This window comes from Mercurialis annua, linkage group LG1-X (genome assembly GCF_937616625.2).
Source record: "Mercurialis annua linkage group LG1-X, ddMerAnnu1.2, whole genome shotgun sequence".
Classification (NCBI taxonomy): Eukaryota; Viridiplantae; Streptophyta; class Magnoliopsida; order Malpighiales; family Euphorbiaceae; genus Mercurialis; species Mercurialis annua.
Genome location: NC_065570.1, coordinates 6,288,661 through 6,302,031, shown reverse-complemented (window position 1 = coordinate 6,302,031; position 13,371 = coordinate 6,288,661). Strand labels below are relative to the sequence as shown.

At 33.4% G+C, this 13,371-nt stretch overlaps 2 protein-coding genes across 2 annotated transcripts; both read left to right on the top strand.

Moving 5' to 3' along the window:
* Positions 1 to 6,328: 6,328 nt before the first annotated feature.
* Positions 6,329 to 7,277, top strand: LOC126665364 (non-specific lipid-transfer protein 1-like). The gene is made up of 2 exons (XM_050358142.2): positions 6,329 to 6,751; positions 7,000 to 7,277. Exons 1-2 carry the CDS (start codon positions 6,417 to 6,419, stop codon positions 7,007 to 7,009), a joined length of 345 nt encoding a protein of 114 aa, XP_050214099.1. The 5' UTR covers positions 6,329 to 6,416; the 3' UTR covers positions 7,010 to 7,277.
* Positions 7,278 to 11,012: 3,735 nt separating this feature from the next.
* Positions 11,013 to 11,863, top strand: LOC126665973 (non-specific lipid-transfer protein 1-like). The gene is made up of 2 exons (XM_050358921.2): positions 11,013 to 11,420; positions 11,555 to 11,863. Exons 1-2 carry the CDS (start codon positions 11,095 to 11,097, stop codon positions 11,604 to 11,606), a joined length of 378 nt encoding a protein of 125 aa, XP_050214878.1. The 5' UTR covers positions 11,013 to 11,094; the 3' UTR covers positions 11,607 to 11,863.
* The last annotated feature ends 1,508 nt before the right edge of the window (positions 11,864 to 13,371 follow it).

Below are 13,371 nucleotides of genomic sequence, written 5' to 3'. Positions count from 1 at the left end.
GATTTAGGTTCCACAATAGATGAAACACTTAAAGCAAATCTTTTATGAGCAGATGAGACTTGGTTATAAGTCAGGACATTTGAAATAATGTGGGGGCTAGTTGGAAGTTTTGAAAAGGAGGTTGGAAGAGAATAGGAATAGTCTTTGAGATGAGAAGGGATGTGTTTCAATCTGGTGGATTTTCTGAGTTCAGGAAATTCATCATTTTGAAACAAAGGTTCTGTTGGTTCAAGAGGTATGGGAATGGGAACTGTTCTCCAAGGAGAAGAAACAGGAGGAGAAGAAGGTGTTTGTGGTGTAGAAGGTGTTTGTGGTGTAAAAGATGTTGGCTGTGGGAGATAAAGATCAGTGTCTAGTTCTGTGAAAGAACTTGAGTTGATATTGTTTGAGACAGAACCATAAGGGAAGATATGCTCATAAAAAATGACATGCCTGGATATCAGCAGTTGCTGTGTTGTTAAGCAATAAAGAATAAATCCCTTTGTAGAACTTGGAAATCCCAGAAAGATACATTTTAAAGATCTTTGATCAAATTTTAATCTGTGAACTCCATTTGTGCTAGCATAACACAAACTACCAAAGACCTTTAAATGAGTCAGCAGAGGCATCTTATCATATAACAATTCATATGGAGTTTTGTTCTTTAAAACAGGTGAGGGTGTCCTGTTGATAAGATAAGTAGCATGCTGTACACAATGACTCCAGAACTTTAAATCCAAAGAAGATTGAAATCTAAGAGCTCTTGCCACATTTAGTATATGTTGATGCTTCCTCTCAACTATACCATTTTGTTCTGGAGTATAAACACAACTGGTTTGATGTATAATTCCAGTTTTCTGATAAAACTCACTATCCATGAATTCAAGACCATTGTCTGATCTTATAGTTTTTATTTGTTTATCAAACTGTGTTTTTGCATAATTGACAAAGTTTCTCAGATGAGTTCTAGTTTCTGACTTGTGTTTCATCAGAAATAACCAAGTATATCTAGAATGATTGTCAACTATTGTCAAAAAATATTTGAAACCATTAATAGAGGCTACAGAAACTGGTCCCCAAATGTCAACATGTATCAATTCAAAAACAGAATTAGAGACTGAAATACTTACAGGAAATGGTAATTTCCTCTGCTTTGCATAATGGCAAACATCACATGCTCCTTTGACTGAGTCTGTGATGGAAGGTTCAAGTCTTTGCATAGACTTCAATGCCTTAGAAGACAGATGACCAAGTCTGTAATGCCAGAGATTAGCAGCAGCACTGTGAGTTATCACATTATTCACTAGAATTGGATTTTTTTGTGTTTCTGCAGTTTTCTCTTGTACCAACTGATACAATCCCTCATTCTTTTTAGCTAGCCCAATCCTCCTCCAGGAAGGAAGCTCCTGGATGAAACAGGAGTCATGATAAACTATCAAACAAGTGTGCCTGTCATCTGTCAGTTTGCTAGCTGAGATAAGATTAAAATTAAAGGCAGGTACATATAACACATTGCTCAAAACCAAATCAGGAGATAGCTGTACAGATCCCATATGTGTTACATGAATGAGTTCTCCATTTGGTAATCTCACATTCACATTACTCACTGGTCTTGATTCAGTGAAGTAATTGAAATTGCAGAGGATGTGGTCTGTGGCACCAGTGTCTAGTATCCATATGTTTTTGTAAGTTTTTGAAGAGTGTTGGCAAGAGCAAATAATACCTTGATTATCCAACTGAGGTTTGAAGTTAGACACCAAGGAATTAACATGAGAGTTCAAGTTGCTGTCCATTGTATGATTTCCTGTATTCTGAGGTTGAATCAATGCCATGAGTTTCTGGTACTGATCTGGAGTGAAAGGAAAAATTGTGCCTGCAGCTGCTGTGTTGCCTGTGTTTCCTGCATTCATATAAGGGAAAATTGTGCATGTAGGTGCTGCATTCCCTACATTCACATTATCATTGCTCATTGGAATTCCATGCATACTATAGTTTCTGCAACCATTATATCCAGTATTCATTGTCTCTTCAACAGGATCCTGCATGTTTCCTTCTGCATAGTTGGCCTGATGAGGCTGAGAACTTTCTCCCTTATATTTTGATGGAAATCCTGGAGGATATCCATGTTTTTTGTAACATGAATCAACAGTGTGTCCACTATTTCCACAGTAAGAGCATTATTTCAGCTTATTGAACTGATAATTCCCAAAGTTACCAGTATTAGGCCTTCTGAAACCACCCCTGTAGAAAGGTGTTCCTCTCCCTCTTACATAGTTCACATTTGACTCATAGCTACCAAATTGATCATTATCAAAAGAATTGGAACCAGTTTCATACTGATTTCCAAAATTACCTCTTGCAGCAAAGGTATTAACCTCAGTAGATTGTTTTGTAGTCATTATCTGCCTTTCATGTTGAATGATCAAAGAAAACACCTTATTGATTGGAGGCAAAGGTTCATTCATCAATATTTGAGATCTCACATGAGCAAAAGTTTCATTAAGTCCCTTTAAGAATCTTATAACCTGATCATTTGACCAATTGGCTTTCACAGCATTCATCACACCACAAGAACATCTTGGAATACAAGAACATGAAGGCAATGACCTAAGGCTCATCAACTCATCCCACAAAGTTTTCAAATGAGTATAATACTCAGTAACTGAAAGTGAATTCTGTTGAAAAGAAAAAATTTCTTCCTGCAAATCTCCAATCCTGTAACTGTCACCTTGAGAGAATCTATCTCTCAGATCATTCCAGATCTCTAAAGCAGTATCCAAACAAGAAATACTCTCTGCTATAGTAGGTGTAACAGCACGGTATAACCAAGACATCACCATTGTATTACATCTCTCCCACATTTCATATGAATCATCATCAGAAGATGGAATCTGAATAGATCCATCAACAAATTTGAACTTATTCTTTGATAACAAGGACATTCTCATTGATCTACACCATTTATGGTAATTTCCACCATTCAACAAAACAGAAACTAACACCAGTGAAGGATTCTCACCTGGATGCAAGAAATAAGGACTGGAGAGTGTTTCTTCATGTCTATGAGCCATGATTATCTTCTTGAATCAATCAACAAACTTAAACAGCAACAATTGAAAGAGAAGATACAGAGATCTTGTAACTGAAGCTTTCGAAGGAAAATAACATCTGATTAACAGACAAAATAGTGTTTGGCTACTAAGAAAGAATGAGAAAATTTCAAGAGAAAACAGAGCAAAAATAACTGCTCTGATACCATGATGAGAAACGAAACAAATCTTTATTAATTTGAATGAATGAGGTTACAAGCATTCACTTTATATTTATAGTGAATGTATTCTGCAAAAATAAAGAACTAACTATCAACCTCTAAAGCTATAACTGCTATTCTGTTATCAGCAACACACTCCTCATGCTGCCAGCTAATGAACTCAGCTAGTGAACTCAGTGAACATGCTTTCCTCATGTTGACAGCTCATGCCAGCTAATCAATAACAGAAGAAGCTTCAATCTGCTGCATCCAATACCAGCAGCTCCTGTTGCTTGAGATAGAAGATATCTCTCATAATCATCAAAGAAGAGATATAACCACATTACTTCTAATAAGGGATCGTGTGAGTTTTCGAATACAAGTTCACGGGTCAAAATATGCCTTAATTATATGACATGTCAGCTAAAGACATATGTTCACGCGTTGTTTTTAATTTGTAACCAAACACTTGATCCAAGTGGACGAGGAGTCAAAAATTATAAAATTGATAATTTTACATGTTAAGTAGATAAAATTTACGAGTTAGAATGTCAAATAGATTAAATTGAAAGATAAGAGGATATATAAGTTAACTGGTATAAGTTGAGGGCTCAAAAAATGCATTAACCCTTTGCATTTCATATGTCATAGATCTTATTATCCCGTGTTCATTAAGATAAAGTTTAGTTGCAGGTTAAACCATATTAGTATTCAGAGTTTGTCTCGATTAATTACCGCTCTCACGGCCTTTGCCTCTCACCAAAATTCATACTACACATGCTAGATGAGCAAAGCTTCTCGCCTTTATATACGGGTTGACTTCGCTGCCGCTACTATATAGTAGTCCATAGGACATATAGCTGGTGCAAATTAAAAAAGTTCAAAGTATATGAGATTATTTGATCGTTTTTGGGAATGATTATTAATAAAAAAATTACTGCTTTTCTTTTGTTATAATTAATTATTTTATACATTTTATTTAAAAAAATTAATATTTTTAAGTTTTTTTTGATGAATTAATATTTTTAAGTTACATTAAACACATCTTGTCTTATTTTTCTCTTAACAAAAGATATTAATTTAAAAAGATAAATAATTTAAAATAAAAATATTATATAAATAGGAAATGCTCAGTTAATTAGCATTACTAAAAAACAGTAATTTTGTGATGGAAATTTGTATATATGATTCACTATTTATGGTGGTAATATTTTTAGTATCGTGTAATATTTTTAACTCTTTTTATGCGCAATTGAGACTACATATTAATTTACTAACTGAAACTAAAAACCTCTTTAAAATTTAAGTTCATTCATAAATAATCTTGAATCAGACTGTTAAAAAAACTAGATGAAAAATTAAAAATTAAAGACAAAACAAACTTATCTTCCCATAATTAATTTTTAGTATTTTTGCCAAATATAACACGATCTTAAATCGTGCTAGTTTAGATCATCGTCTTTTCAATCTTTACCAAGTATATTCATAACTCATTTTGAGTTGATATGGTACAATGTTTTTTGTCTAAATGTACAAATTTATCCTACGTGGCATATAAAATTTTGTGCCACATCAGCTTAAAATGAGTTATGAGTATATTTGAAAAAAAAAACTAACAAAATTTAAAAATTGTGGTATATTGGGCAAAAGTGTTAAAATTGTGGATAGATAAATTTATTTTGCCAGAAATAAATCGGTTCGGATTTTGTCAAGTTTGTATAATAAATGAGTAATTAATTATTAGTACATGTTCATAAAAAAACTATTGTATTAAATTGTACATTACATTTGAAATAGATTTATATCTAAAGTATATTTAAAACTATTAGAAAAATTATTTAAGTTATTAATCACTTACCATTACTCTAATTTAATTTTATTACTACAAAAATGATCTCTTACATTTGTCTTAGCCTAATAAAATGTTAATTCAAAACTCAGTTACGTTCCCAGAATTTCATTATTAGTTTAATGCATGTGACCCATCCTCTTAAATATGATGCTCCATGCCTGGGAGTTGGGACAGTGCTACTTCCCTCTTGGCTCCATACCTAATTGTTAAGTATTTGATCGATTCATGGGCTAAATTGGCAACTATGAGTATGTATTTTTTAAGCAAAATGATAATTCTTGTATAAGCTCAAGAACAATAGCAATTACATATATAAGAGATAGAAAAAAATCTGATGAAATGACATTAAAAAAGCATCTATGCTATAACATAAAGCTTTACATTAGTTTTGTTTTTAACATTGAGACTCTTTTATTCAAATGAAGAGATCATAATAGTGAATTTTGATCAAATGATTTTTTTTGAAAGTTAGGGAGAGTTGATAATTCTAATAATTATCCTAATAAAAAAATAAACATGGATTAAAATTTAAAAATTTAAAGAAATTTTAATATTGATTGAACCCACATATAAATCAAATTTGAACACAAAACTATAAAAAGATAAGTTGAATTGGCAAGTTGAGAAAGTTCCGTTGCAACGAATTTGACATTCCTTTCAAATGTTCTAGGGGCAAGCTTAGATTTTAGAATCTATTTCTTTGTCCAAAATTTTCCTTACTAACGAGAATCAAAGAATTAATAGATTTGTTTCATCCAAAATAAGGCACACTTTATTAATTATAGATTATATGATAGTAAATCAAGGCTTTGCTAGGGCAACAATTCAGACCGGAAATCTCCAAAATTATCCCCCTTTCGTTTGGCTACCGCTTTTATAATTATCAATTAGCCTCTAAAGCTATTAAATTAAGTATCGAAGAAGAAGTCGATTTGCCAACAAAACTTTACTAAAAAAATAGAAAAGGTCTTCTGGAAACTACATTTTTGTAGTTGATGGAAACAACTTATCGGAAGTGAATTAATATCATAAAACAACTAAATATTTCGGTGATAAATTAATGTCCGATCTCAAAAATCGAAATTAGTAGAAGGTTTAGCATAGAAATGCAGGCAAATGCATTAAATAAAGAGGGTCCAACACCCACCTACCAATACTGCCATCCATCACCCTCTTTGGCTCATAGCGCCACTATGTTCACACACTTATCACTCCATTAAATTCTTCTATATAAACACCAGTTCTGCAGCTCTTCTCAACCACTCAACCTCATTTCTCACTACCAAAATAACAAAAAACTAAACCCTTTCTTTGATTTCTTTCAGCTTTTGAGCCATGGCCGGTGTTAAGATTGTTAGCCTTTTTGTGGTTTGCATGGTGATCGCCCCAATGGTTACGGAAGCCATAACTTGCGGTCAGATTAGCAGCTCGTTGGCTCCATGTGTGAACTACCTTAGGTCAGGGGGACCTGTCCCACCAGCATGCTGCAATGGGGTTAGATCCATCAACAGCGCTGCTAAAACCACACCTGACCGTCAAGCTGCATGCAACTGCTTGAAAAAAGCCGCCGGTGGCATTCCCGGGATCAACCAGAATTTGGCCGGCGGTCTCCCTGGAAAATGCGGTGTTAACATTCCCTACAAGATCAGCATGTCCACCAACTGCGCTAGGTAAATTTTCATCTTCTTTTCTTCTTAGATTTCTGTCAGTTTGTAAACAGAAAAGCTGAAACATAAAACACTTCATTCGATCACCGTTTTCCATTTTAAAAACATATTCGAAACTTGGCGTTTTGGATGCAAAACTTCAGTTTTACATAAAAAGTCTTAAAATGACAGCGTTTCACTGTTTTTATGTTTTGGTGTTCGTTTTTCCGTATCCGTGTTGATTGAATATTTTTGTTGAATTGTATTTGCAGTGTTAAGTGAAGGGGAAATATATATCAGCAGCAGCAGCGGCGTAAGAAAAAGACGGAGTGGTTACTTAATTAGCGTTATGAGAAGAATAAAAAGGGACTACTTCATATTTTCATGTTGAAGAAGTCTCCACTGTAGCGAGTCTATTAGTGTCGTTTCTACTGTTTTTTTTCTTGTTTTGGTTATTGTCGTTTTTAACTTTGATGTCGTTGCATCCCCTTTGTACCTCAGATGTTATGGATCTATCTTTATTATGATTATTACTAGTAGTTTATTGCTACTTCTCCTACTCTCCAATTACTGCATTTATGACTACCAATAGAGTAAAATAAATCTCACTCCACTTATGTTCAAATTTGGAATATTCAAATGAGGCTTTTCAAATGAAATATGAAAGAATATTTATAAAATTAATAATAAATAATAGATAATAAATACTTGTATATTTATATCTATGTTATATTCCCTTCGTTTCATAAAAACAGGTTTAATTTTTATTTCTGATGTTCTAAAATATAAACTAAGTTTACATTTTAATTTTATTAGTTTAAAATAGTTTTACCCTTCATCAAATTTTGCCAACTCTACAAATTAGGTTCCAGTACAAAATAGTTTTACCCTTAATCAAACTTTGCCAAACATAACTTGCGTTTCTCCTTAATCTCGCCTGTCAAAAATCTTCTACAAGATAATACTTGGCTCAGAGAACTCTAGAAATTAGAGAATTTGGGATTTGCATCAATCTTCAACCTTGTTCAGCGAGAAGCGACATGTTAAAAGCGTAAAGATTCCAGAATTCGAGTCCACCCTCTCTGTTTAATTTACGAATCTTGAACTAGCTGATCTAAAAGATTTTACTCGGGTCGTCTCCACCATTCCACCAAAAGCGGGCAATCATACGCTCAAGCTCTAAATAAAAGATCAATGGAAGGGCAAAACAGCTCATGATGTATGTTGGAATTGATTGAGCAATTGCTTTAATGAGGACCTCTTTTCCGACTTTCGAATGAATTTTTTCCTTCGGATCATTACTCTCTTTTCTAGCATGTCTTCTAGAAAACAAAAAAATTGCTTCTAAGACATGCCTATACAAGTTGGCATACCCAAGTATTTTTCGAAAACCTCCACTTCTCTAAAACCCAGAATGGACTGAATTTCATCAGGACGATGCCCTATAAGTTATAATTCCGGGGCTGAACATAATATCTGATTTGTCATCGTTTACCTGCTGGCCTGAGGCTTTCTCATAGAGAGTAATACTATGTTTAATGGAAGACAATCAGTTAGGTTGGTACTTGGTTTTAGAAAATAACACACTGTTATTGGCAAAGCAAAGGTGAGTAACTACTAGTCCTACTCTACTAGCTTGCTGCCTGAAATATAAATTTTCTGCTTAGTGTCTTTGAGTATAGGATAAAACTCTTTTGTCTAGATTAAATATAAATAAGCCAAGAGTAGATTCTCTGTCTCAAACCCCAATCTGGTCTAAGGAAGCCTGTCGGAAATCCGTTTACTAGAAAAGAGAGAGATTGATGAAATACAAGTTATAATAAGATCAATAAAATATCTAGGGAAATCCATGGGAATCATAATTTTCTCAAAAAATAAAAAAACTCCATTCGACACGGTCATACACTTTACTCATGTCTAATTTCATGGCTACAAAACCACTCTACTGTGAAAATCTGTGATGCATCGGATAAAACATCACGAAAGCCACTAGAGCATTATCGTAATACTTTGTCTAGAACAAAGGCGCTCTGAGAATCACCAATAACGGCGGACAAGACGAGTTTAAATCGATTCGCAATAACCTTTGCCATTAGCTTATAAATCACATTACATAAGCCTAGTCTCAAGTCCTTCATAGACTTGATTTTCGAGATCGAGGTAATGTATGTGTGATTGGTGTTTTCTGGCATCTTCCCTATATCAAGAAAGTCATGAGAACGCGAGAAATGACTTCTTCTGATGATTAGTGGATGACTCAATCTTTTTCGCTCGAAGATGTAAATTTAATTGTCAAAAACGTAAATCTCTTGCGTTCTATATGTGTTCTTCTATGTTGTTGTTTATTGGATAAAATTTATTATTAAAGACTTCAATTGTGCATACCAATTTGGTCACAATACATGTTTTTCAAAATTATGCATAAAAATTTAATATAACATTGGCCCTTTTCTTTTATTTTTAAGAAAAATATGCGTCTGTAAAGTTGGAGATTAAAAAGATTCTAACGATCGTCTCTCATGTGGTAGCTTCTCATTGATGTGCAGTTACTACCCTAATTATTTTTCTTTTTTCTTTTATTAGATGAATTATGCTCCCTCGACAACGACCTTTTACGTCCTTCAAATTTTCAAAGATCATATTATGAAAAAGTGTAGATGCAGACACTCTCTCTCTAAAACTCTTGCTCTTCCTTTTCTCTGAAAAAACCTTCTTCTCATCTTCATCCTTTAGAGGGTGGGAGGAGGTGATTATTCGGTTTCGATCGAAACTCACCTCCTCTCCGCCCATAAATACTAAATAATTTCTAGATCTACTTTTTATTTCAATAAAAGTTCTTCGCTAGGTAGTTTTTTCGAGATGGATCTTATCGTTCTTTGATTGAAATTTTATGTTTTTGTGTTTTTTTTATGGTTGTCTTCTTAGATCTATCAAGAATATATAGCGATTGTTCGGGCTTTAAAGTCAATTTCTTGTAGATCTAAGATCTTGAAAGGTTATCTATCTAACTTCGTAGAATTTCATTGACAAGATGATCGGAAATACTAAACTTCAACGGATCTAGCGGTTTGAAGGTGTAATCGGAAGTGTTTCATAATCAAGACCCTCGCACACAACGGGACTTTGTTCATCGTTTGTGGCCGAAGTTGGCAACCTTAGCGAGATCCACGGCTTGAGTCTTCTCATTTTCGATTAATTTTGCTTGATTCCTTTTTTGTTTATTAAATCTTTGATAAAAATAGAGTGGAAAGATCATATTGTTAAAGTTTGTCATATGACTTTTTTGATTGTACTTTGATCTTTTTTTAATGGATTTTAATTGTGAAAAAAAAAAAAAGTGTATAAGCAATTCATATCATCAGGATTCTCCCTCCTCATGAGGTTCATATGGTCTTAAAATAAAACGTTCAATGCCCAACGAAATTTAGTGACCTACTGCAACGTTTAATGCCCAGCAATAATAAATTGAAATAACAATTTAAATTTAAATTGTAAAAAGAGGGATAAATAAATATTGTGAAAATTAGGCAAAATAATACGCATCTAGAAATAATTATTTATTAATATATAAACAATAAATAAAAACAGCGAATTCAATTTAAAATAGAAAATATAACTAAATCGAATCGAGTCACTTGTATTACACGCTTTCTTTCAGATTTTCACTCACCGTATGTGAATTACAACTATTTCTCAGGATAATAAAAAACACAACTACAGCAAGCGTTGTTTTCAACGAATCAACAGAATTATTGTTTGAACTCTATCACTAAGAATACAATTTTAGAGAGGAAAACAATTTTAAACTTTTGGATGTATTTTTTTATTATAAGAAAATTAAAAACGCAAAATAAGATTTGCACGGGACTAGTTTTGTCTCTGCATTTGCATGGACAAATTAAGAGTACATACTCTTGAATTTGATTGATTGTTTTGTGAGCCCTTAAGCACACTAGTTTGTAAGTTGTAACTAAGACAATTATTCTGAATAAATTATTATCAACGGCGTTAAGTGAAATTTTCCAACCAATGTGAGAGTAAATAATTATCTTTTCAAATTCATTTTTTAAGGTGTGACTTTTAAAATCAATTTTCATTCACCATTTTAACTATTTTGGCTTGTGAGCATATAAATATACGATTTTTATCTACTCACAGTAGAGAATACAAATCTGCAATTATAAGCATGCCATTTTAGCACCCACGTTTAACATTTTCCAACAGTAAACGGTAGGCGAAAGCTTTAAATAAAGAGGGGTCCAACACCCAACTTGCCATCCCTTATCCTCTTTGGCTCATAGCATCAGATCTTCTACTTAAACACCAAATCTGCAATTCTTCACAATCACTCAACCTTTATCATAACCATGGCAAATGCTAAGTTGGTTTGCGTTTTTATGTTTTGCATGGTCATCGCCCCAATGGTTACCGAAGCCCAAACGTGCAATCAGATAATCAATTCTTTTGGTAGTTGCTTTAGCTACATAACGAGACAAGGATTCCCCTACCCCTCATTCGACTGTTGCTTAGCAATGAGATCCATCAGCAACTGTAATCACAAAGCTGCATGCAACTGCTTAAAAGGCTTTATCGTTTCATTTCGTGGAATCGACTTCAACCTGGCTGAGTCGCTCCCTCGATTATGCGGAGTTAACCTCCCTTACAAAATCAGCCCCTCCGCCAGTTGCGACATGTACGTTTACTTATCTATCTCTGTTTTTCTTAATAATAACATGTTGATGAAAATTCTTTAAAATATAATTTATACTTAATAATGGTTAAATGGTGTTATTTAATGTTATATTGGTGTGCTGTGTTGCATTGCAGCCTCAGTGAAGAGAAAATGTTTAACAGTTTATTGGCGCTGCGAGAAGAGTAAAAGGGAGTTCTTCATCTTTTAATGAATGCTGAAAAGATCTCCTATGTTGCGCCACGTTATTCGTTCAATAAACCAATAACGACTCTTCTTCCTCTTGTTGCTGCTGCTTTTGATGTCGATTTCGCTTTTTGTTACTTGATTGTCGTTTTTAATGTTTTTTTTGTTGCTTTGGTGATTGTCGTTTCTGCTTTTTATTGTTGGATTCATATCATCCTGCTACAAAGGGAATAGAAACAATTTGTGTTTAGTTGCTTTTAGATTATGATGGATTTGAATCTGGACATGAGTTAGTTTTTTTGTTTGGAACATACAATTTATTGGATTTGGATTTGAGTTAAAATTCAGACTAATTTTTACACATTCAAAATTAAAATTTAGATGAATTTTTAAAATCTAAGCATTACTATTTCTAGTTTATTATAAATATTGTTTGAAAATTTTCCGATGTAACTAGTTCGATCGAAAGTTGACATATAATCCAATTCAAACAAAAATTAAAATTTTGATAATATTAATTTTATCTGTCTGTACAATATTTGAACTGATAAAAATTAATATAACTATTATCTATTAAAAAAAATTAGAAAAATTGACCAAAAATAAAATAAAAAGTATTTTAATAAATTTACCAAATAAATTTTAAATCTAAATCACAAAATTTCAAATTTTTCAATCGAAATCAGTCAGTTTGATATTATAAAAATTTAATTTTCAAATCAGTTGGATTTTAGATATTAAAATAATTTAGTCAAGTTATGACATTCATTTTAATAAAAAATAAAACAATAGATGATTGAATGTGGGTGTGCCATGAAGTGTGATAGGAGTATTTTTACTCCTATTTTTAGCGTCGTTTCCGCATGCTTTATTAACATTTTATCACGGTTTTATGGTATTTCGTATGCCTTATTACGTGTTTTAGTATTTCAGGTACTTAGGAGCATTGCGGAAGCATTTTGGTGCAAAAGTTGGAAAAGACGACAAAAGCGATGCGGAAGCTCATTTGCAAATCTGAAAAGCTGACCCCTGTGCACTAATTGACCAATTTGAACTAGCTAGAAGCCTCAAATGAACTCGTGATCTTCATGAAAGTTAACGTAGACGTCCTGAGCTTTCCAACGGTTCAAGAATCGACTTAATCGGACATTTCTACACCGAGTTACGAAGGTTTGAAGATCGAGATTTGTAGCAGAAAATGGACCAGATTTGCTGTCTCGAACCGAGACAGCTATGTCTCGGTTCGAGACAGAAAATCTGGTTACCCAGATTTAGCTGGTTCGATTCGAGACACCCATTTGGCTAGGGTGTCTCGAATCGAACCCATGTAAAAAAAGGGGGGGAAAATTTTTTTTTTAAAAAAAAATTATCTTTTGGTTGTGGTTTCAAGCTCTTGGATTGATGAGGTGGAGGCATCTTGGCCTTTCAAAGAGAAACACACTTCAACAAGATTAATGCCATGGCAAGATCTCCACCCTTCCTCTCATCTATTTGAAATTTAGCCATTAATAGAACTCCAACACTTCTTCTTCTCCACATTCTTTTCCACATTTATCAAAAACTCCATAGCCAAGACCTTCATACTCTTTCCTTTAGCAAATATTCTCCAAGCTCTATCTCCACCATACTAGAGCCAAATTCAAAACTAAACACACTTTCACATACCCTTTTCCCTATTCTTCAATGTCTCGAAATACAAGAGCAAGCCGAGCCTCCAAGAAAAAATCCATACCTCCTAGTGAGCAAGAATTTCAAGAGTAGCTACCAC

Bases quoted from the DNA above. Each gene is read 5' to 3' on its own strand.
- LOC126665364 (XM_050358142.2), top strand. From the start codon at position 6,417: ATGGCCGGTGTTAAGATTGTTAGCCTTTTTGTGGTTTGCATGGTGATC.
- LOC126665973 (XM_050358921.2), top strand. From the start codon at position 11,095: ATGGCAAATGCTAAGTTGGTTTGCGTTTTTATGTTTTGCATGGTCATC. The intron at 11,421-11,554 runs GTACGTTTACTT...GTTGCATTGCAG, and splicing joins CCCTCCGCCAGTTGCGACAT to CCTCAGTGAAGAGAAAATGT.